The following is a 26,475-nucleotide window of genomic DNA, read 5'->3' on the forward strand; positions in this document are numbered from 1 at the left end:
TACACGATTTCAAGAGACAAGTGTCCCATTCAGGTTGTAGTTCTGTTTAATTTCCCCTGCTGCCAGTCAGTGTTCACACCAATTCCGGTTCACAAAATCAAGAGAAACAACCGCAGCTAAACAACTATAAAGTGTTAACCTGAATTCATATTAAAGTTTCAATAAAGCAGCACTTTTTCATAAAATTGTCAAACCTAATATGCCATTTTTGTTATTAGATTTTTCTCCAGATTAATCGCACAAGTTTTACCTCAACATGGCATGACAGCTTAGATTGCCACTCTTGCATGTTGACAGTCCATCGCCTGAAGGTAGATTAAAACTCGGCACATTAAATATCCTCTTTCATTAAAACCTATATGGAATTAGGTTAATAAATAAGTAAAAGCAACATTTGCCAATCACCACAAACATGTCACGGCCTTCATGTAGGAAAATTAATGGTTTGACGCCTCAAACTAACAAGATTTCCATGTTAAAAAGCCAGTTTGCCAAGATTACTCAGAGAAAAAAAACAAAAAAAAAATCTAATTAAATAGGTGGCCAAAGCCGCCTAAAGTATTGAAATTGCATCTCTGGCTGTCACGTTCAATCTGTCATCTAATCAGTCCTTCCGCCTTCTCCACCTCCTCCTCTTCCTCCCCCCTTCCTCCAGACATTAGGGAGAGTGGAAGCCCCAAGCCGGTGATGGTTTTCATCCACGGGGGCTCCTACATGGAAGGAACTGGGAATATGTTTGATGGCAGCATCCTGGCCAGCTATGGGAATGTGATTGTCATAACTGTCAACTACCGGCTGGGCGTCCTAGGTAAGGAATCCTACTGTACAGTGTGTTACACAACCACTGCTGTCATTGTTCTATCCATTCTTTCTTTATTCTTAATTCCTTTATTGGTGATTCCATTAGATTAGTTCAGTGTGATGTCTTAAACAAGACATTTTCTTTCTTTCTTTCTTTCTTTCTTTCTTTCTTTCTTTCTTTCTTTCTTGATGATTCCAAATGCTGATGCTGTTTTTTATCAATGACTTGAGTTTAGCACAATGGCTAACACTAGGAATATGATGTCTTTGGTAGTGCTGTGTGTTGCTGCTGGTCACATTCCAGAGTTTATCTTAAGCTGAGTACCATCACTAGAGTCCTCTGGTTTTATTTATTCAATCTCTTGTTCTTTCTCTATTTCTTTCTTTATTCCTCCTCATTTCTTCCTTCTGTTTCTTGGTGAGTCCATGTGTCGCTTCTGGTGATATTTCAGAGAGCTCAGTTGAGCATCATTCTGGTTCTTCGATAGGATTCTGAGCTTGTCTGTTGGTTTCATTGGTCTTTGCTATTGTTGTTGCTCTGACTGCTTTGTCAATCACATTTTTGACATTTATATCCAAAGGCTAGATCTTTGCTTGGGATTTTGTCCTCATCTTTTGTTATGGAGTGATTTTGGGAAGGTCAAAGACAAAACACAGTTTTTTGTTTTAAAAACTTTCAGCAGATTTCCATATATTCCTGTCCACTGCAGTGTGTGATGATACAATGTGATATATCTTAGCGTTCAATTTGATGTACAAAGAAATGTACAGCGATGGTGTTCATATCCACAGCAAGGCTATTCAACATCAAAGCATTTGCTTGGACAGGTTACACTTTTGTGTGTTTACCCTCCCCATCTTCTTTCTTATATTTAGAAGCCTTTCATCTATCGTGAGGATATCTATCCTGTTCAGTCCATGTTTTTTATTGGTTTGTTTCCTTCCCCCTCTCCCATCTTATCTCTTCTTATTAGTCCAGTTAATTCCTAATTCCTTTTCTCCTGTGTACGGGTGTCACTGCCTTATCCAGTGGGCAGGTATATATTGCACCACATGACGGAAACGAAGGTTCACTGCCATTGTCCTAAATGAGATTATGCTGTCATTTGTCTGAATGGAAGGAAAAGATTCCATTAACATGTTTTGGTTGCTGCGGGTTTGTCTCGCTCTCTTATTAAACTTTACCACAGTAAAGATATAGGGCAATTTCCACCCTTCATTCAACTTAAATGCCGTTTGTCTGTGGGTATGTGTGTGTGTGCATATATTTGTGTGTTCATATGTGTGTGAACAAAGAGGCTTTAAGGCCATTTTTTGAGATAGCAGAAATAGAACATTAATATTCTCTGCAGGTGGTCTACGTCGTCCTTGTGTTCTCTCATCACTTATTCAGACCCTGATCTCTTTTACATGATTTATATTTCTTTGTTTGAATTGCAAATACTGAGCATCAATGCAAAACCTAATGTGTTTTTGCATGCAACCTGATGATATAAAGTTTCCTGGAAGACGAAAAACAGGCAATATAAACTGAAACCAAGTAGAAATGTTCTGGCTGTAGATCCCAGGAGAGCAATCGTGGTTCTCATCTCTTGGATATATAACTGTCAGTCAGCCAGTGACTGGATGAACCACCCTCAGCAACCTTCGAGCCCTGCCAAAACCACAAAAGTGGATATTAAACATGTACTCCATCATCCGCAGTTACCAATCATTCATTCCTTTTCAGTACCCACTTATTCCTTTCCAGGGTCATGAGGGGTCAGAAGACTTTTCCTGTGTGGAGGAGGAAGTGTACACAGATGGTGCATAGAGAAGAAGTGTACATACACAACTATGAAGCCTACAGCTCCAAACCTACATGTGTTCAGGGCTGAGATTCAAATCCTTGATCCTCCTGTTGTGAGAAAACCGGGCTAACCTCTGTGCCTGTTACACCTCACTTCACTCAAAGATAATGGCAAGAAGCATTACACATGAATTCAAAACTGACATTAATTAACCAAATATTCACAGGAGGAAAGTAACACAAATACATCATAAGTGTACTTACATAGGTTTTCACATTTGTACTTTGTTTTTCTGACAACTTGGACTTCACTTTGATCCCCTACATTTTTACACAAATATATGTACAAATGTGCAAACCATTTGATGATTGGATGGTGAATGTTCTCTAGTTGTGCTCCTGGATTGTGCGATGGGCAATTTCCACTGCTTGATTGATGGGTTAATAATGGAAACAACATTTACGACAGCCCTGAAGTTATCTTTGGGAAAACACTGTTAAGTGCGGAAATATCAGTGTTGACACGTTGAGTTTTGAATATTTAGATCATGATGCAGACCAATTCCATTTACCTGTTACATCACAAAAGTGCAAAAGTGGATGATGATACCAAAAGAAGCTAATTAAAGCGTCAATATAAATTTTTAAAAAATCAGTCAGTCAGTTGGATTCTGCAATTCTTAATTATTTTGGATGTGACGGGATCCCCATTTCCACGTTTCAGGTCTCTCTCTCTCTCTCTCTCTCTCTCTCTCTCTCTCTCTCTCTCTAATGTGTGAGCTCTTAAGTGCTGCAGGCCTCATGGCGTTGAGGGAAACTGTATCCCTGCTGGTTAACATGAGGCGCCGCTGTTTGCTCTCAGATTAGACTCTATGTGTTTGTGTTTACCCCCCTGGCAATGGACAAAAGCATAAGGCCTTTACCTCGCCAACACATGCAATCGTGTGTGTGTATGTGTGTCTGCGTGAGTGACAGGAAGAGAGTGTGTACTCAGCTATAGTAGGTGTAAGTCTCATAACCGCTGGGCTTCCCAGTCAGTCATCCAGTTTTGAGTGAGTCTACGAGTGAGTTCAGTAAGTAGCTCGTCAGCCAAAAATATCTGGACAGGCTGGACATTAAGTCTAGTGCTGAATAACAATATTGTCTCAGTGCTTAGTTTGAGATATTGCCATTGACTGGATGGATGTGAACTTGTACTGGAACAATGTGCATCAAGGACATTTTCAGGCCTCCATACCCAGGTTCCATCCACTCAGAGGCATAGTCAGTTTTACCTGCAGTAGACAGGAGACAGCTCACTCCCAGTTTGGTATCCCTGCAGGGAAGTAGAGCAAAGCACTGCTGTGGACAGGGTCAGCAAAAAAAACATGTTCAACCACCTAAAAATCAATAATCTGTTTAAGTGTACGCTACAGTGAGCATATTCTCACTGCCTTACCTCTTTATGAGATCTGCGGCGTAAAGCGGGCCCCAGTTGGGCTTCGGAATATCAAATTCCACAGTTGAGACAACGTAGCACTGAGAGAAATGGCTGTCTACTGTAGGTAATACACCACGTACAACCCCACGTTAAAACGCATGAACTACACCTTTAATGGCCGTGCCTATGTTATCCATCTCACTTAGGTGTATGTGCAAATTCTAGACGATAGTACAAAGTAAGTCTCCACATTTTTATGTCGCTTCTTTCTTCCTGAGCCCCGTTAATCTAATCATTTATGTAAGTGTCACAATTCAGCAGCACCTTCAGTCAAAGTCCACATCCATTCAGCCAGGTTTGTAACAAAGCATGCTTTCACTGTCTCCGTGTGTACATGTTCATGTTCATGCAGAGACTTGTTGAAAGGTGTCTTTAATATGAAGTGAACCTTGTGGAAGCTTTTAGACTCATGAAAAAAACACTACAGATTATCCATATTCAGTATATAAATACACCAACAGGTGACTATCGTACCTGATAGCGTGCTTATTTATTTATTTTTTTTGCGTCGTGTAAAGAAGTCTTAAGAAAGAAATCTTTAAGATTAACTTGGACATGGGTCTGGGTGGTTTGCTGGGCGTGCAGATTAATTTCACACTTACTGGCCAAACACACACAAACCTTTTTGATTGACCCATGTGTGAAAACCTCCTTTAGGTAAATGGCTTGTTTCCCAAAAGCATACAGCGGCAAATCAGGGTGAAACATGTATGAGAATGAATGAATGAAGGCAAGTCTTGTCCATGAGGGATCACAAGATATTATACATCTCATAAAAAGATTTCACAGTCTTCCAGACTAGAAAGCAGCATGTGTGTCTGTTAACACATTCCCTTATTAATGACTTCCAACTGTCTCCCAGACTCATAATTAAGTTCTCCAGCCGGCCAGTTAGCCTCTGTTGGTTAAAGTGTGTGGCTGACCTTACCCAGCCAGCCATTGCAGCACCTGTTGGCTTGGAGATGCTTCTCTGCTGATAGAAGTCCCTACTCTCGCACCAGTGATTTTTCTCCTTGGCTTAGGTGTGTTTGTGTGTCTGCGAGAGCCAAGCGCTTTGCTGGGAGCCATTAGTGGCCTTAAATATGCAGGGCTACCGACGCGGAGCCGTATTTATCGTTTAAGGGCCTTGGCTACAATGGATTTGGCGACGGGGCACTTATATAGTACGCTACTGTCAGTGTGTGTCCACGCCACGGAGAGGGTGTGAACGTCTGTGTGTTTCTCCTGTGTGTGTGCAGATGAGGTGTTAATGGAACACAATGGTATAGTGCTGTCTAAGTGTCATTATTAAGAGTGGTGAGGATTTATTGTCCTCGTCATCCTGCTCCTCCTTGGTCTGTAATGGAACAATTTGCTGTAGGGTTGGTTTTGTTTTACTTAACACTTGAACTACTTAAGAAGCTAAGTACTCTATCATCCTGATTCAGCATTCAGATATTCACTCAAGTGATAAATGGCACTATTCTGAGGAGAGCTTGAAGGTAGTGTTATTATATTTTCATGTAAAAGGTCCATCTTGCCCTGCCCCTAATGAAATAACATAACAGTTGAATAATTAGGAAGTTGGGCATTTTAAATTCTCGGAAATCCAATTAAGACACACACTGTAGTGGTGTTCTGACAGACACAAAACCACAAAGGTTGAGCACAGCTGCCAATACATGAAACCAATACCTCTGCAGGGCCTGTTTGTTGTACTTCCAAGCAGCAAAGACTGTGCCTTTAAGGCCAGGCCCTAACAGTGTTGAGTTTGTTTCGGCCCAGCCAAAACCTTTAATCACGCTGATTGATGAGGTGCATTTCCCTGACTCAAACCTTCTACAAATACCCCTTCCATTCCAGCCATACATCAGCCATTCAGCCAATTCATCAAGCCTCTGATTGTTTTAAGATATACCTGGCCAGTAAAATATCCATTTCTCTGCACGACACTGCTTCTCTAACTCTGCCCTGCTTTCAGCACCACAATCTAAACAGCCCCAGCTTAAGTAAAGACCACGCAGGGGGAAAACAAGGACCTGCAAGCAGACAGAGGAAGGGAACAAGATGCAAATGTTTTAGGTGTTTTAACCAACCATTGGTCACATGTAAGCGGATTTGTTTGACAATCAATGAGTTCTATTGTATGCACCTGTGGTTTTTTAATGACTAAGTTTTTGAGGCAAATCAGATTTACTTGTCAAATCAGATTTTTAAGACAGACTGTTATTTGGAGGTTATCCAATCAGGTGTTTGTGTCCAGGCATGACGGATCTGCTTTGGTTGCTATGGTAACAACATATGCAACCGGTATCTTCCCACACTGATGACGTGGCTTTCCAAAGTGGAAGCAGCTTTGCAATTCAGCATCTGTTGTTTTCTCCATCTTCCACCATAACAGCACGATACTGCTCAGCAGCTCTGAGGCACATCCGTCAACTTCAGGATTTCAGGAGTCATGGTACGAGCGACTCAAAAGACACTTTGAGATCTGATTTGAGCAGCCAGAGGATCTGGACGATGGTAGAAATCTGATTGGTATCACATTTCAAACCACCTTCGAATGTAGCTCACATTTCATGTGTTTATTTACTGTCAACTTTCCAAAAATCAACCTGGCTGGCAGCCTGAACGAGGCCTACAAACCCTATGATTAGTTAAAAAAGACATAGAAATCAGAGGAAACAGCACAAATAAGAGCCATTTTTGAAAATCCACAAACAAAAACCAAAGAAAGCTTGTCCTGCGTTGCAAGCTCAAACAAACATTAGCTTTATCGTCTTCACTCTGGGTGTCGGTGGAGCGATTTAGTGTCCTGCGACGGTCCAAACACATGCATACTCCTTTGCACACTCAGAGACACACATTCATCAGATTCGGCTAGCATTGCTTTAATTATATCCAAATTAGGACTGTGTGTGTTTGCATGAGGAGCATCTCCTCTCGCACAGGCGTTATCCCTAATGTTTACCCTTCCCAAATATTAAAATCTCTCTGCCTCCCTCCCACTCTCTCACTCTCATATCTGCTTTCCTTTTCTCCCTCTGCAGTAATTGGGCTTTCTCTTTCCTGTTAGTTTTCGTCCTGCTGGCTAAGTGTTGAGGACTATTATTTTCATGCTTATTAATTTCTTTCTCCCTGAAACAAATACCTCAATGATTTGAGTTCATTAGTCTTTCTGTGCCATATTTCCTCTTCCCTTCCCTTCCCTTCCTTTCCCTTCCCGCTCTTTCCTTGCCAATAGCTGTGACACAGCTCAGTCAGGAACTCGTGGAAAGGGTCTGATACTTAAACAAAGTGCTTCACTCGAGTCTCTATTAGGGGTTTATTAGTTGTGTGGAGAGGGGGTAATGATTGCTCCCTCTTCAATCACTGGGAATTTGCATTAGCACTTTTTTCCCCCTCTGTTCCATTGTTGAGACTAGCTTTCCCTTCACCCTATGAACTTTTGTATACACTCATGAGACTAAATACTACAGCCTTCACTGATGAATGTATTTAGGATAATTCCATGCCAGATGTGGCAGAGAACTGAATGAATTTCTCCACAATACAAAATCAGAGGAGGGCGAAAATCAAGATAAGGATTTCAGAGATATTGGCAACTTCAGATGTCTAAGGAGTGGAAGAAATGAAGCAAAAAAAAAACAAAAAAACACTGCCAACTTGTTTATTCTCATTCGTGAAGACATCAGAAGAAGAAATGTGATCTTGACCTGAAGAAAGAACGACAATAACAGCACTATGATTGAGCATATCAAGCCTCCTTACAGAGTTTCTGTTCGGTGTAATTGAACTGAATTATGTGACACATATAACGCACATACTGCATGCACAAAAGCTATTTCCGTGACTCTTTAGTTAGCTCTGTAAGCCATTTTGTGTACCAAAATGTTTTTAGCATAGAGGCTTTGCTGTGTTGTTGTTTCATTCAGTGTTGGCAGGCTCTTCTGTGTGCTTGTGTGTGTGTGTGTGTGTATTTAAATGTATCATCAGCAAACCGTCGCCATGCTGCTCGGATGTTCTCTCCTGTAAATTAGCCAAGTTGAGGCTCAAACATTTCCCGAGCTATTTTAGTGCAGAGAGAGCTTTGATCAGTGGACAGGCTGCATTGAGACATGTCATATTTGCTGCACTATTCCCTACTCTGACTGTGCCAAAATCCCACTACTGCTGAGGAGAAATAGTTTGAGGTATTTTAGATTTATACCAATATTTTGGATATGCTTCATAATGGCCTCATGATGCTGTGCAAGGTCAAAAAGTCTCAAATCTGAGCTGTTTGATTGTGAGAGGTTGCAGTAGACGGATAACATGATCAGAGACCAAAGCTTTCCATCAGATTCACTGTGAAATTGGCCCAAATTTGCTGCTCCAGTCAGCATGTTCAATATTTGATCATCTGATTACAGAGTTATCTTTCTAATCTGAATGTTTGGAATGAGAAATTTGAGAAATAAGTATGTCCACATGAGACAGTTTTACAGCAGAAATGCCTGTCCTAGAATGGTCTTAATGCTGTTAGCCCTGAGTCCTGTGGTAATCTGTTTTGGTTGTGTGTAATGCTATTTAAACTCGGCTAATGTCAGCTAAAATATCAGCTAATAACAACCTCATTATAATTCTAGCACTTGGACCAAGTTAGCTGCATTCAGGGTTGTTATCGTGTAGCAAAAAACCACCAGGAGTGTATCCACCATTCTTTTTGGCACTCTCCTGCCATTATAGTGTAGTAGTCTCCTGGCCATTGTGTGGTTCTCTCAGGCTGCCATTGCTCCGTTTGTTTGACTCCTGCTCATTTGGCTCAGTGCTATTGGCATAATGATTTACTCAGCGACTGAGCTGCGATACCAATGGAAGCTATGCTACGCTAATGGTGATCTGGCAAAAAAAAAAGAAGAAAAAAAGCAGGGTTGGCGTGGTGACGTTTACAGCAGCTCTGCCGATGCACCATGAATCGGATTAATCTGGCCAGGACCGGGACAACAGACGGCCATCTGGGCACACTCCACAGCGCCAGACGTCTGTAGCCACAATTTGCCACCAACCATTATGAACACAATAATATGCATGTTTCATGTATTATGTGTCACACATGGCCTCGGCCACTGTCTGCTTCCAGTATACATTTTTTCAAGGGATAATTCCTGAAATCAATCAATGCACGCACACACACACACACACACACACACACACACGCTGCTGGTTTCATTGGAATGAAAAGGTGCCAGAGCTCTAAATGAGCAGCCTGCAGAGCATGCACAAAACAATCCCAAATCAAAGTCCAACTTCTAGTTATGCTAGTCCATGTCGGCTTATACACTGTCACCCATGAAGTTGGAATCACTTTGTCTTCAGACATATTCGTCCTTTTATTCACATCGGATTAATGGTGGTTTAGTTTTCACTGTAATATGTTTGGAAGAGACTGATAAAGATACACTTGATCTATCAAGAATAAATCACATCGTCTCATTTCAAGTGGATTAGGCCAACACTGAGAAGAACATCCAAAAAACCGATGTGCATGAAATCCTATTAGCTACCCAACCTGAATGTTTAACAGATCAATGTCTGTGACATAACAACTTTTAAAAAAAAGGTTAGTAAAACTATATAGAGTTGGGATTGTTTTGTCAAAATGCTATTCAAGGTTCAATATAATATTACCCCAAATCCTCAACAGACCATTTACCTGATATATACTCAAAGCCCGGTCTGCTACAGTGTCATTCCTGTTGGACATCACAGGGAAAAACATTAAACTTATTGGAAAAAAATCATTTAGTAAAGGTTGGAGAAAGATCACGGACGTTGTTGAAATATAAATCCTAAATTCCTGCCTGACAGTGTATCACCACTGGACTGCTCTCCAGTGTCTACCATTCCTGTACAAATCAAATGATGAATGCAGTAATAGTTCTACAGACACAAAAACGCCCTGTGAGTCCATATTCATCAAATGAAACCAGTAGCCACACTCCATCCTTGGATGTGCATGCTTTCTTATCTGTGACACACTCTGAACTGAACTAACTCTTCCTTCTGTCCCCTTCTGCCTTGTTTTATTCAGAAAACTTATTTCTCCATCATTGTCCTTCTCTTAAACTATGAGATGACCTCAATACTAAAAATACTAACATCAAATATACTAACTGAAGCAAACATTGTCTACTAAAAATATTACTAATTGTACTAATCATAAATATTAGTGCTGTCAAAATTAATGCGTTAATTTTGTCGATTAATTTTAAACAATTAACGCATTAAAAAAAATTAACGCAATTAACGCGGTTTTTGTTTACTTCCGGTGGCAGCTGACCCATAACCTTTTTGAGCGCTGAATCGTACGTCGACGTCGCCGCCATTTTGGATGTAGCAAAGTAGAGCTTTGTTTCCCAGATATATTAGTGTGTGTGTGAATGGGTGTATAAGAGGCATTAACTTAAAGCCCTCATGGTGACTGCGCCCTTGGTGGTCGCCCACATTGCCCACAGCTAAAACCGGCCCTGCTTGTATTAGTTTACGGGCAGATCTGCCACATCCAATATGGCGGACACGTTAACGTATCGCAGCAACGGACCAACGTGCTCAATGCGGTGTCTATGTATATCACTATGATCTATCCTAACTAAAGGAGAGTCTATGTATATATGTCTATGATCTATCCTAACTAAAGGAGAGTCTAAGGCGGAAAGATGGATAAGGACGGACTTTTAGGGGGAACATTTCATTTTAAAAAGTTGCCCGACGGCTCGTTGGACAAAAACAAGGCAATTTGCACAGTTTGCAGAGCCGAACTTAAATTCCACAGAAGTAACACAACTTTAACATATCACCTCAAAGCAAAACACCCTGCTGAAATTACCTCGCCAGTCTACACTACAGGAGTGTGGCACTCTTCAGTATATTGCCTCATTCTGGCTTTTTTCTATTAGCACTGTGCATATGTGCACCTTAAGCCAATAAAATGAATGAATTTAAATATACCTTCTCTGTGTTTATTCTACATTAGTTTGATAATTGTACATAAATACATATTCATTATAAGCTTCAGTCTCAGAAAAATGCAATTAATTTATTGATAAATTTATTGATAAATTAATTGCGATTAATTACAGAAATGTTTGCGATTAATTAGTTAATTCTGATCGATTGACAGCCCTAATAAATATACTAACTATACTAACTAATGTGCTTGATGTATGTGAAAGATTTCTACTTATCTAACTTGGACCTTGGACAGAATTGGACCTGTGAGGTCTGAAAACTCATACAGATCATGTTTCAAGTGCTCCACGGAAACTGAAATAGATATTTAAACAAAAAAACAAAAAAAGCAACAGACATTCGCCACAATTACAATACTTCAGCTTTTTGTAATGACATTAGTCATGAAGGTCAGTATGAGATTTCAGTTTGGTCCTGAGCTGGTCCTTGTTTTTATTTTTTTGCATGCATTTTGTCAGCTTCCTTCCTGCCCTTACTGAATCAATGTGTTGTGCAAACTGCATGGTAGTTTGCTAGATTGCAATAAATGACGGGGTTTGTGTCATATTGGTCTGTAAAAAAAGAAAAACATAGCAGTTACTTTTGTACTTTTGTATTGGTACAACCAATTGGTGATGTTTTTATGGATATTCAATATGTTTGAGCCAAAAGACTCCAAGCCCTCATTACAAATAATCATGCAATATGACGGTAATGCCTCAGAAACTGCATTCTGATCAATATGGGACACAACCAATTGTTCTCTCTACCCACGGTTACAATGGGCTAGTGCTTATCCCAGCATGCATTGGGGGAGAGGCACAGTAGACCCTGGAAAGGGTGTTTCAAATTCACCTAACTCATAAATGTTTTTTTTTTCACCTACCCATTGTGATGTGGTACATATGCTGGACAAAATGTCACATTTCCAATACTTTATATAAAACTTGTATCCCAGTTCCTCCCCTCGAGCAGTTGTTCTCCACATTTTTGGATTTTCACTGAAAATGAAATTATGCTCATCCACAGCTCCTTGCTAGAGGCTGCTCAGCGGTGAATAGTTCAGCTACAGAGGTTTCTTCTCTCGAATACTGGCTCCCCGAAACAGTTCAGGCCTCAATTTGAACTTTAAATTTCACTCAAACATAAAATACAGGCCTACGACTGTATTAATAAAACTGGATTTGATTGCATCATCGGCTTGTTTGGTCTGCTTCCTGGGCAGAGTTGGATTCATTTTAGTTCAGCTCTGTGGTTGCATCTCAGTTAATGCGTCTGTTGGCCTGTCAGGGTTGACCCCTGTGGTATGACCAATCACCAAGCTGGTTGATTGGCAGGATGGTTGGACAGAAGCTGATTGGTTGGGCAGGGTAGCAGGGGGCAGATGGAGATATGGGTTGAGATTACATCCTTCCACACCGAGCTACCACTGGGCACCTCGCTGCAAACTATGAGCGTGACTGTACAGAATCCCCAGTGATAGTGTTATTTATTGATCAAAGCTTTGGCCTCTGCTTGTGTGTGAATGATTGCTTGAGCGTGAGTATATGTGTGCATATGTGCCTGCCTATGTGTGTGTGTGATGGGGTTAGTCCAGCAGATGGACATGTGCAGCAGCAGGATCAAAGAGTGAGGGTGTGTAACACCTCTAATCACTGCAAATTACATATGTAGGGGAGTGGACCAGTCCAGTCTCTGAACAACTGTTTGTATCTGTGTGATGATGTTTTTTTTTTAATCTGAATTTTGTTTTTCGCACAGAAAAACTGCCTCTTTCTGCTCCATCCACTGCTCTGACGTGGTTTCCAGGTAAACCTGGTTTTCTTCAGATTCTCAGGCTGTCAGCCTCCCTACAGCCCCGCTGAGGAACTCACCACACTATCTGCCCGGCACCGAATAAAACCATCTGCAACAAGCAATAAAGAAGACAGAGAGACAGAGGGAGAGAACGATGAAGAGAAAATGTGATTTAGGGCTCGACGGGGGTCGTCCGCCCTGCACGACACAAGCCATCTGATTGGTTATCAGCACGAGCCACAAATCTGCCGTCGCCATATTTTTAGAGGTCAGATAGGAGCATCTTGCTGAGACACCAGGCAGCCTGGGAGGGAGGGAAGGGGAGGGGAAGGGGATAGGGGAGAAACAGCATGAGTGTGTGTAAGAGTGTAAAAGAGATAAATGGTGTGGGTATGCATTTGAGGGTTAGAACGACATGAGTCTGGTCAATATGTGGCTTTTTATGAAATATGAGCTATTGACCAGTCTGTGATGTAAAGGACCTTTCATCCTTAAGAAAGAACCTCCAAGGAAGCTGAGTAATGACTTACATTTGTAGATTTCATTAATAAAAAGGATGTTTTAACAGAATCAAATTTGGCCTTTCCTAGAAATTACATTCATATTAGACAATTTTTTACATCCAGTGCCAGCTTTCAGTGCCAATGCAGGAAGAAGTGTGCACTCGTGTAGTCAGGCAGAAGGTGAGGGTGTCGAGGTCAGGGTGGTGGATGGCTCCGGAGACTGGACTTCCAGTCACGGACCTCCAGTAAGCAATCGCCTTTTAATGAACCATTTCCCTAATAGCTGTCTGATCTTAATCATGCTGCGACCAAAGTTTTCAAATTTTTCATGACCACAACATTTCCCTGACTTACCATTCAACCACCCACCAGCATTCAACTTGTACGTCAATGAAGAAAAATACACATTCTGGCATAGAGACTTGCTAATCATGTGATTTTTGGGAGCAGCTTCCAGCCCCCTACTGTTTTGGCCTTGAGCTTGTGATCTGCCAAATGTGTGTCCTTCCTGCCTCCTGCCCTCTTTGTTTCTTTGACTTGACCTTCAGGTCTCAAAGCAAATGCTGCCTTTCCTGCCCCTTCGTTAGCTACCTTACAGTACCTTCCCTTACCTGTTGTTTTATACTTATTCAGCGCTTGATCACAACTGTACAAAAGAACTTGGTTTCATTTGGACTCTGCACGTCATTCAGCAGTGTGCCGGAGCGCTTCATTAAACTCACACCACTACGGCAAACCGCTGAACTGTACTTGAATGATTGCTTTGATACAGTGTCGGACAGAGTTTTTGCAGAATCAAAAACATAGAGGAATACAATCATGAGGAAGATTAAATTCTTTGGAGGGTGAATAGTCTTGAAATGTAATTGTTGAAAACAAAAAAAGGACAGCTTTAGTTTGTTTCTTAGCAGGAAAATGTTGGCAAAGTTTAGTGTCTTTATTAACTACTACTACACTTACTTTTGTGTTGAGTGTGTGTAGGAGTGTGTTTGTATGCGGTGTATGTGGTGGGAAAGAGTGAGAGATGAAGGTTTTTTTTTGTACAGCAGATGGTACGCGGAGGATGAAGAATAACACTGACGTCATGAAAGCAATACTCACGCCTTGTTCACTTCTGTCTGTGTCCGCACTTGGCATTACCGCTTTCCTCTCGGGTATTTGAGTGGCTGTTATGAGTCTGGATTCATAAAACTTACAGGTTCACGTGTCTCAAACTGATGAGATCTTCTGTTATAGCAATCTTCTTTCTTTACCAGAGGGTCTTCTGTTGCCTGTGACTGATATCTGATTGATTAAAGTTATGCAGAATGAACAGCGTGACTGCTTTGACAGGTGGGTGCCATCACAGGTGGCTTGGGTGAGCGACCAGGCTTAATTCAGCCCACCTCAGCTCCATCCACGCTGCACGTCTTTGCTGATTTTTGGACGAGGCGGCATGGGCCGAGCAGTCAGCATAAGAGTCCACACTTGTTGACAGTCCAAAAACAAAAGAAACAACACTCATCAGCTTCCTAAGTTTAGCCAAAAACAGGAGAACCCGTGTCAAAAGAAGAGGCAGTTCACTCTGTGTTTGTCTTAACAGGAACTATTTGCAGCAAGGTTCCCACTGTTGCTGATAGGAACAAGATCCTAAATAGGCCACATCCTGATCAGCTGGATTTGAATCAGCTGTGGTTGATCGGCACCTATGCAAAGATCCTCACAGAGGACAGGAAGTCACACTCTGGTTCAGGACAAAACAGAACCACAAAATGTACGAACAACAACGAGCGTTCTCTTGAAAACACAAAGTGAGAGTCATCATAAACCGTGATGTGAATGTTTGAGTGTCCCCGCAGACAAGCACTATAATACCGATAAGTTCAACAATAAATAAATGTGCGATCCATCAAAATGCCACCTTCCTCATGCTCCAACCTCACAGAAATGACAATAACAACACACACGCACACATTATGCCTTACATCAACACAATGATCCTCTCCTTTTTGTCTCGGTCTCTTTGCAGTCAAGGCGTCTCGCTGCTAAATAGTCTATATTACAGAATACATGTGCCGTATTTCTTCCTGGCTTTATTCAAACACAAATCCCATAATCCCCTCAAAGGTCAGCCTTCTCTTTTGTCCCTGCGCTCCCTCTCTCTCAGCACTCGCCACGTGTATTCATTTGCCCCCCCCCCCCCCCCCCCCTGATGGAAACAAAACAACACACAAACAATGTGGAGGATAAAAAGAAGAGGAGATGGAGGAGAATGAAGAAGATCCCGTTGTTCCTGCAATCTCCCTTAAGCACCGCCGGTCTCTCGCTCTCGCTCTCTGCTTGCTTTCCTCTTAATTTAATTGAATTCACTTGAATGATTTATTAGCATACGTAACATTCAAAGAAACAACAATACTATTCTTACTGTACTGCCATGGTGGATTTGAAGACTTGTATTATTACAGTGCATTTATGTTATATGAATAATTACAAAGACAGTAAGTGAATATATGTGCACATGTCGTGTGTAAGGATCCTCAAAGAGAGCCAAAGGCCTGACATCATTTCCTGTTTAGAGATACATGAGTGTTTACTTGGAGCTAAATCTGCTTATAGCTCTAAAATCTTTCCTTGATAGTTCCACAGAGATCTGACGTAACCTTCCTTACATTTCTACATCAAATAAACACCAATATTATATTTATATTTATAACTATTAGATATTATATTTACAAATTTGACATCCTTTTCTGTGTGCTGCATTGTTATGCTCGCTGAGCGTCCACTGGCTTTTTCTCGCGCACTCGTTTTCTGGTTTTCCAAATAGAGAGTTTGCACCATCTACTCGTCAGCCAACTCCTAATATTCACAGAACACATGTTTAATTTGAATTTGGTTACAATTTTCTGTAGATGGAAACACGGCTAATATAAATTTATTAAGTGGTTCTGATGAACGTGTCAGCTAACAGCAATCGGGGTGGCTGTGGCTTTGAGGTAGAGTGGGTCATCCACTAATCAGAAGATCGGCAGTTCGATCCCCTCCAGTCTGCACGTCAAAGTGTCCTTGGGCAAGATACTGAAGCCCAAATTGCTCCTGAAGGCTGTGCCATCAATGTGTGAATGTGTATGAATGGTTAGCTCCTCAAACTGATGAGCAGTTGGCACCTGAATGTGTATGAATGGGTGAATGAGATATGTACTGTAAAAGCACTTTGAATGGTTGGAAGACTAGAAAGGTGCTATATAAGTACAGTCCATTTACCAGGCAATGGCTATGTCTACACATGGCAATGTTAGCTTTGACCAGTATTGTATGTGAATACTATTCAGCAGCAAAATGCTGCATGAATGTTCAAAGATTCTATATTTATTGTTAAAATAAGAATGTTGATATGAGCAACTTTAAACGTCTGTGGGATACGACATGACATCATCTTTGAACACATTTTACCTCCCTTTGCAGACATCACATACCGCTGAGTTAGGTTACCTTGTAGTCGTAGTTATAATTTGTCTCATTAAAAATGGCAGTGTTTTTAAATGAGGTGATCTGCACTCTATCATAGCTCACTTTTCACAAATTGTTCTTACTGTGGCTCATGTCATGAAACGCCATGATACTTAGTGAGTCCTGCGCCCAGATGACGACTAGAAGCTGTCGTGTCAACACACTGCGGCCGCGGCTAAATCGCAGAGAGAGGGGAGTGATCGTTGCATGCTCACTGCTTGATTTGCACGCGTTATACGCGTCTGCAGCATATTGCATCCTGCTGATGCTAATTAGAGAAGCAACCATTAATATCAACCACTTAATCATTAATATTAATATGTGTAATTATTAATAATTCTGTTTCCCCCCCTCTGACACGATGGCACTGCAGGGCCTCAGCTACTTGTGTTTACACCATCATCTATCTTCATTATACACACACACTTTCTAATAATCAACGTTCAAATCTCTCCCTCTTCCTCCCTCCATCTCTCTCTCTCTCTCTCTGCCGCTCGCTATCTCGCTGTATGTGGTTGTCATCGGAGTCTGAGCCGTCTCGCTCGGTTACTTTTTCAGAATGCAAATGATCTCTGAGTGGCTGTCTTTAATTTTGGTGCATTAGGATTGCATACATTGTGCTTTTAAATAAGACTCACTGCGCTGACAATGACAGAATGTCCATCTGTTCATCAGTTTGCATAAGACAAGCATATATAACATCCTTCAACAATTCACATTCACGTGAAGCAGGCAGGTTTCTACTCAGTGTTTCATCCTGGTTATAAAATATAAAAAGTACTGGAAACATGGTGGAACACCAAACATCACTGCAAGAGTTTGAAATGTTTTCACGATGATATCGCAATATTGACTTTGGCATCATTATTTCAGAATACTGATCCAGTTTTTAAATGAATGTCAGCATGGACCTGATGCATCAGTCTAACACACACACACACACACACACACACACACACACACACACACACACTGAATGTCAAAGGGTTAGTTCATGCAAATTACAAACTACATAACTGCTCACTTGCCTCGACCTACTATACATGTTACTGTTATTGTCATTGCAGTGAGTCTTAAAGCACCTCTAGTGGCATTGAGGATCATTTTGCTTTTATTTGTTCAGCTTGTGAGATGTAATCCAGTAAACACTCATGAACAGTCTGTTCTGTATTGCTGTTGATCTTTTGCCAAAAATATTTCGAGGGTGTGTCTGAAAAACAAACAAACAAATAGAACCAAACACACACACACTGTATTAAAGATACCACTTGGGGAAATAGATCAATAAAAATGAATAGATGGCTATTGAACGAATTATAAAATGAAATACCATAACACGGGAAAAAAAATAATCATAAGTAGACACATATATCATAGAAATATACATTTTACACACATTTACTGCACACTGTACATTACATTACATACAGATCATTCATAGAGCGACTTGTAGAGAGATCTCTGGAGCTTTCCAGTCCAACGTGTCACTTCCTCTGTGCTACTAGGATCATTGGGAAAGTGAGTTTTTAGTCGCTGCCATATATTCAGCTTCCCTCAATTTTTTTTTTCATATTGGCTTTCTATTGGGCGTAATCTGAAGATGGCTCTACCATTGTGTTACAGGTAAGGTTTTTCTTGGATCCAGTTAAACAGTGTGCATTTTACTGCTAGGAAAATGAGTTGATTTGTAAACCTAGACGGTAGAGAGTCCATTACTCCTGCTTCGGATGGCTCCCTTGCTTAAATTGCCCAGGATCTTATCGCACATTACATTTCAGAATTGTAATCAACTCCTCTGCAGTGCAGGACTAGAACTTAGTGACTTTACAATCTGCTGGGGTCAGTTTGCTTTCAAATGTTGTTCTGTGTTGCCCTAGTTGTATCTGATATTGCATTTCTTAAATCTATTCAGTCTCAGTCTAAAATAACCTTAAACAGCTTGAAGGTCCTTTTCCCATCGTTCCACCACTCTGTTGATATTTTGCTGACTATAGCTTGTTGAGTTGTCGTAAATATCTGAAATAAAAGCTTTTTTTTCTTGTTATATTTTAGGCTTAGTGATCCTTTAAATTACTGCCAGTTTAGTCAGGTCTAACCAGACACCGAAAGAAGCAGATATTAGGTATGTATTAATGTTCAGTCCGGTAATCTAAGCCGTGTGTTTGTGTATTAGTGGATAGAACTGGAGCAGAGATCTATAAGCGCTGGCCTTGCAGGTTCATAACTGGCCCCATGGGGGCCGTGAACTGGTCAGGCTGTTGACAAGTTGTTTGTGTGTCTGTGTGTGTGTGTGTTAGGCTAAGGTGGTGTGTCCACAGCTTCTCTGATGGAGAAATGAAAGCAGAGGAGCATTTCATTTACTGCCCGAGGGAGACCTTTCCACCGTCATACATTTATTGACACTTGCACTTTAACCGCTGCTGACCCAGCTTATAGCCTGAGCCTGGCCTTTAACAGCCTGCAAGTAACCTTGGGTTATAACCATACACCGACCCGTGCATTCAATCTATAGCCTTTTTCTTTTCTTTTTTAACCTGTTTATGGTGTATCCTGGGCATGTTGTCGTCTCAGAATCTGGAGGTTTCAAACAAGATACTTCAGAGTTCATTTGTCAGAAAAAAGAAACATGAGGATTTTAGCTACATGTGGCCCATAACTTATTCCAATCAGCAAGTTCAAGTCCCAGTATGTCAGATCTAGATTACGACACAGTAGAGCATTTGATTTTAGTTCCCACTGTTTCAAATAGAATAAATGCACACGGCAATTCTTTTAGATATTACGGAAATGAAAGGTTGAGTCAGATTTATGGGGCTCTATTTACAGAATATGGCATACAATATGAATAATGTTTCCATTAGGCTATAATCACTTGAAAACATGATGCATTTTATATGTATTATATTATTATCTTAGAATGAGCTTTTTATATCTGTGGATGCTGCAGATCCTCTTCCATTAGGTCTGTCATGTTGACCCACCATGTTTCTGTACTGCTCATTTCTGTACAAGTGACAGATTGGCCCAAACAGATTGCATTAGAGTGATAGAATTATTGGATCGCGCTGGATCACCTAATTATTTCATTATAAAACCAGTGTGCTTTGCTATTTATATGAATTTTCACTCGATTTAGCTTAGCTTGTTTTATGTCTTCTTGTTGTGTCCTGTAAAATCTGCTTAAGGCCAGTACTGTTCAGTTGTTCTATTCATTTGGAGAATGCAATACAAAGCACATAAAGTCATCTTTAATTTGAAGCTAGGCAGGGAAACTATAGATTTAGTGAATATACTGTAGTTACAGTGGTGGATGTATTTATTGATTTTGTTTTGTTTCACGTCTTTGAAACTTAAATCCAAGAAGAAAAATCAGGAGAGACAAATGATCACAATCTAACAGTGTTGTTTTAATTTCAAAGGTCTGACCCAGTTTTGAGCCAGAGTCTCCTGACGGCAGCACCGCTGTAAGTGAGTTGACAGTATTTAAAACCAAGTCCTGGCCTTAGCTGTGTTGTGGCTGCCCTCCAGCTTAACACGATTGCCCCTAAGGCACAGCTCAAACTGACTAATTTATCATCTCAGTGCCTTATGGAGTGGGAATTCAGCTCATCATCACTGCCTTCGCCATCGTTCCTCTCTCTTATAACGGAAAACAAGCGGTGTGGAACACACGTGACGCGATCCTTCGCAGGTTTCACACGGGGACACCGTGATGATGATGTTGCCTGTTTGCCGTGCTGTGGAGGAAATATTCTAAATTAAAAGGTCACACTGTCGCCACTTTTCTTCTGAATAAAGACATAATCAGCCAGTGAGTCGCCACAGATTGAGGCTACAAACTTATGAATGTATATCCTAGAAGAATGATATTTATTGTATCATTATTATATTTCACTAGACAGCTTTGGTATCATATGGTGGCCTGTGAATTCAGACCTTCCCACTGCACATTGCATGTCCAATCTGATAATCTCCATTGTTCATGTAGATCATATAGAGGCATCAGTATGTAGCAGAACCAAATATAATAAATATTAATAATACATTATAATAAATATAAATATACTCTGAACATAAAAACAATTTCCATACCATGATTAGCCACAGCTAACCTAAAGGCATGATTCATTTGCTGTACATATCCCCCCCCAAAAAAACACGTGTGGCAGGTTTACATAGATTCCATATGCCTGCAGGTCACGTTGTAAAGCCGACCATAGACTCATAGATTAGTATAGAGCCAAATGACACGGTGTGTAAAGATGGTGCCTGGAAGTTTATGGTGGGGAAATACTTCAGGGAGGCAGATAGAGAGGTAGATACGACTGTGTTGTTGTTCTGTGTGAGTCTACATTCTTTTCTGGTTGATACTTAGGCTCATTTTTAAGTATGTCACTACATGTGTGTGTGTGTGTGTGTGTGTGTGTGTGGTGTGTGTGTATAGTTCTGGGCAACAGAGCAACATCTGTTATGCCCGAGGGCCAGACAGAGCCTCAACCAGGGGTCTGTCCTACGTAGCACACACACACTTATTCCCAGTCACACCTCTCACTGTGTGTGTGTGTGTGTGTGTGTGTGCATCTCTCCTATTATCTCTCTTCTCTCTGAATCTTGGGACTTGGGAACACTTGGGATTTGCCAAATAGCCCAAAACACCCATATACAACAAACACACACACACATATGTGCACAAACACACACACAGAATCAGTGTTTCTATGTTTAGAATTCACACATGCTGACTGGTTTCTTGTAGAACTATGAGGTAGAGCATATATGTGTGCATATATATGTGTATATATATGCATGTGTGTGTGTGTGACTGTGGGCATATTTGAGTGTGTGTTTGTGGGAAAAACTTTGGCGAAGACCATGAGTGACGAGTGATCTGGGCACTACAGAAATGGGCGATCAGGCTGTTTCAAACAAAGTTTTCACACTTGAAATTATTTTGATAATAAGTGTGAGTGTGTGTTGGTGTGCACCCTGAAGTGTGTGTGTGTGTGTGTGTGTATGTGGAACTCTGTGATGCATGCTGTTAAAGACATTACAAGTGACACATGGTATTAATCACAGTAATCCAATTCTCTTTATCAGTACCCACTGCTGTGCTTTAATGAGCGATCCGCATAGACAGAGAGGCTCTCACATGGACAGGGTGTTGCTGGAAGATAACCGACTCGCTAACTGTCTCTCTTAACCACACACATCTTCTTGTCGACCTCACATCTTAGTCAGGCAAAAAGAAATATATAAATACAGGTATTCTCTCTAAATAGCTCTTGTGTTGTATTGAATATGAATAAAATGAGTTCAATGAGGTGAGAAGCCACCATCTAAACGCTGGTAGATTTTCCTCCAGGCTGTTGTTGAGTAGTGATACTGTATTTCCAGTGTGGTAGGTTGCAGTCGCCCAAAATAGCAGATCTCTTTATCTTTATCTGCTTGCTCATAATGTAGCTTCGCAATCTTGATCAGGACACAACACATACTCAACTTTACGAGAGAGGGCACAGTTTGTATCCGCAGTTTCTATTTCCGTGTGTTTGCCTTCCTAAGCTTCTCACCTGACATGATGCTGATACTATGATTCTACAAAACCCTAGATTATTTTCAATGACAACGTGGTACATTTTGTTTAAATGATCAATTTCTAAAACATCCTTGACAAGTATAGTATGGTATGGTTAGGGAATAGTCAAGGTGAGAACAATGCAAGCCGTGGGAAATAATGGTCAAGGTTTGGCAACCGAGACACTGAAAGATCATTAGCGTTTTGTTCTTGCAGCGTGCATCAGTGAAGGAAGTTCAGTTGTTGTTATGAAATTTTGTATCCTTTGGTTACACAGGGTCATGCATGGGCCTTGGGGTCAAAGACAATGACAGCACTAAATCATATCAGAGGAGTGCAGGTGCCAGCCTATCTCAAAGTTGCCTGGTGACCAGGGTCGAAGAAACTGAATGTTGGCCTCCAATGGTGATTTTCAGGAATTTCTCCACAACAGCTGTGGTTCAGAGTTTTAAGTGTCAACATGCTCATTAAGATTTAACTTAATGGTAACATATATTGTTGTTCTGTGACAGAGCATGAACTCCCGTCTCAGTCATGGAAATCATAACTCCTACTTCCAGCCTCGCCACAATATAGGCACACTACTCTGTGCATTGGTGCTGAATGGATGCATCAAACTGATTCACGGATCCACAGTCCACTCCATAATCTGTAATAATCTGTATTCTACTTGAAATGACTAGTTTGGGACCGGGGCAAAATTAGCTTAAACTGTGATATCACTTGACACTGTCCAAAGTAGTCTGCAAGATAAAATAAAGGCAAAGTACTGATCTCTTATAGGTGTCATGCATTATGCATATGAATTTAAAAGTTCTGTAAAGATTCAGGGTAACAGGACTTTTTTTTTTTTTAATTGTCGTATTTCAGACTCCGTAGTCAGCAGTGACAGTAGGCGAGCAGTGGAAGACGTTTTGGCACTGTGTGGTCTTGCTGCGAGAGCTGCAATCACATTCGAGTGATTGTGATTGGCCTGGGTTGAAGGAAATTGATTTAGCTGCTTGAGCCTGGATATGGAGTGCTTCTCTGATATCATTGGTTTGGAGAGAAAGACAGTGAGAGTTGGCAAGAGAGCGAAACAATAGTGGCTTACTGGACATGTTGCTCTCTGACCTAATGTTAGCAGCTGTCTTTGTCATTTCACAGCTTCTGCACAGTGATTCTTCTACAGTAGGACAGCTTCAAACTCTCTCAAGCTTGATTAAAATTCACATTCTTACATCTTGGCACAGAACATGATGGTGTATTTCTGCTGTCTACTCACACTGATTTTTCTTGAATTGTAAGATTGTTTTAGTCAATATCCTGGCTTTCCTTGGTTTATTGTCTCCCCAGTTGAACTACTTATTTGAACAAATTTCACCTCTGGACACACAAAAAGCACAGAATGTAATATCTCCAACCAAACCAGACTAGATGAGTCTTAAGAAACTCTATCTCTATCTTGTTGGCTGTTGGCAGTTCTGCATTTTATTTTGTTCTTGACATAGCCTTAACCTTCAATGTTCATTTAAAATGAATTCATTTTGTTGTTGGTCCAGTGCAGAAACATGGTTCCTCCCTGTACCCAATGGCTTACTGTTTACTTACTATTTTGTGGTTTCAGGCCACATCCAATATTAATCTTGAGGGAGTATTGTGGTTTGCTGTTAAACTTTCTTGCCAAAGGGTCAATTCCCAACTGGCCCAAACAAAATCTCCTTCCTCTGTTTTTTTAAATTCATTTGTTCCTCTTGTTTCTGTCTCACTCTCTTGTTTTAAACATGGAATTGTTTTCCCAGGCTGCAGACCTTTGCAACCTTATCTGACCACAGCTATTGATCTCTCGCGAAAAGGGGGTGTGTATCTGACTCTGTAGCCTCAGCCTTTATAAGGCTGATACAGTGTGAGCAGCAGTATCAAAGTACAATCTCTGCTGTAGCATGATCCCTCTGTGTTTAAATCAATAGTGCCGGGATGACTGCACAATTGTTAACACCACCTGCGGCACAGTGCCACAGTTTTGTCATGGCTGCCGCTCGAATCATAAAACTACATCAAGTGGCACCAATCCACGTTTAGAGATACTGAGGAGGAAATTCTATGAGGCAGTAAGGGAAAGTTTCAAAAGCAATTTTACCGGTATGTATCAAATAATTTCTGTGTATCATGAATGAAAGCAAAAGGTTAACGTTTGGTGAACTTTTGGCAATTGAAATCACTTGGTCATGGTAATGAAAAAGTTGTAGGGTTACTGAATGCAGACAGGGATCTCTTCAGCAAAGTCACAAGTCTAAACTTTTGTCTTTACTCCTGTCAAAACACTTCAACAAGTGTTTGTTCTTTGAACATACAACCAATGTTCATAATTATGTTGAGGACTGTCTTGTTATTGAGGAAGTTCAGTACACATGTAGATGTACCCACCCTGTGACTTTGGGGTCAAGTTACACAGTGTTGGAGATGATCGAGACGACGCTCCATCCTGACATCCCGACTTTACAAGTAAGCTGGGTGTTGATGTTAATATCAACGTATTTGGAAGGTCAGAGTGTTCACTTTGAATTATCAGTAATGTGGTTGACTGATGTTAAAACACGCATTCAGTGGACTGCAGAGTCTATATATAGTCTATTTAGTGTGATGCATTTGCTGCTGTGCTTACTTAATAATCCTGCTAAACACCCATTCAGTACAAGATGTTTATGGGTATGTCTAACTATATTTTTTAGATTGTTTATAGCCAGAGGTAACACAATTGGACACTGTTTTGTTTTGTTGAACAATATTGCTGTTATTCAGCAATGCACTTGTTTCCTAACATGCAATGCTCAGATGTTAGGCAGAGACTGGACACTCCCGGGGCTATATAATGACACAGGTGAAGAAAGAAGGGAGTACATCAGAGGGACAGCACATGTTACAGGTTTTGGAGATAAAGTCAGAGAGGCCAGACTGAGATGGTTCGGACATGTCCAGAGGAGAGATAGTGAATATATTGGTAGAAGGATGCTGAGTTTTGAACTGCCAGACAGGAGGCCTAGAGGAAGACCAAAGAGGAGGTTTATGGATGCAGTGAAAGAGGACATGAAGGTAGTTGGTGTGAGAGAAAAGGATGCAGAAGACAGGGTTAGATGGAGGCAACTGATTCGCTGTGGCAACCCCGGAAGGGAAAAGCCGAAAGGAGAAGAAGAAGAAGAGGTGAAGAACGAAGGGACACAAAAAGAGAGCAGGGTGAACTGTTTTTTAAGCAGGGATGATCCTCCAGCCTCCGTAATAAATGACACACCAGCTCTCTCTTCTACTTGTCCACACCTACCTCCAACTGTCTCTCCCTATCATCTGTCATTTGTCAGGCTCTCTTGGTTTATGTATTTTTAAATGCAATTTCACCTATTCAAATTTAACAGTGAAAGATTGTTTTCATTAGCGTGTGACAATAAATGGGATATTTAAACAGCCGACTGGCTTTTCAATTTCACATCTCGAGCGTCACGGCTACGCTAGCTTCATAACAGCCCAGCTACCAGTAGGAGGAGAGGCAGAGAACGAGGAGGCGGGGGGGGTGCACAGTGAATTGCAAAGGATGGATTCACTAACTGTTAACGCAATTTAATTTTAGTCGGAGATGAAATTGAAACATTTGCATTTGAGAGAGACAAGCGTGGCTCTGCAGTTGTATTAGGAGTGTAGGGAAATTAGCTGCCCGCTGGTGAATAGCCCAAGTGGATTACATTTTTGTTGGCTTTCTTAGGGTTTAGTGCCACAGGTATCTGTCATTGGATAACCTTTATTGACTCTTCATGCACCCGTCTCCTAACCATTTTCATAATAAACTTGGAACACATAGGACATATGCATATATAACAGAGAGGCTGGTGGTGATAAAAACATACTCTCCAGTCTTCCCACTCCATAAACATGTGCTGTTGAACTCTGTACGCTTCATATATAGAACCCACTGACTCAGTGGATCACAGAGAAGAGGTCCAGGACAGAATAATATTGGCGCAGCGCTTCATTTAGCCATATTTGGAAATGCTCCACCAGATACATTGTCCTTGTCAAGGCAAATTAGGCAATCCACAAGTATTCT

At 41.0% G+C, this 26,475-nt stretch overlaps 1 protein-coding gene across 2 annotated transcripts in view; it reads left to right on the plus strand.

The window, feature by feature from the left end:
* Positions 1-26,475, plus strand: part of nlgn1 (neuroligin 1) — a 313,704-nt gene that overhangs the window by 132,292 nt on the left and 154,937 nt on the right. For both annotated transcript variants that reach the window (XM_019256474.2, XM_019256476.2), the window contains one exon: positions 656-808. In XM_019256474.2, coding sequence (XP_019112019.1) covers positions 656-808 — 153 coding nt within the window. The remainder of the gene's footprint in view (positions 1-655; positions 809-26,475) is intronic.

The sequence above is a fragment of the Larimichthys crocea genome, chromosome XVII (genome assembly GCF_000972845.2).
Source record: "Larimichthys crocea isolate SSNF chromosome XVII, L_crocea_2.0, whole genome shotgun sequence".
Classification (NCBI taxonomy): domain Eukaryota; kingdom Metazoa; phylum Chordata; class Actinopteri; family Sciaenidae; genus Larimichthys; species Larimichthys crocea.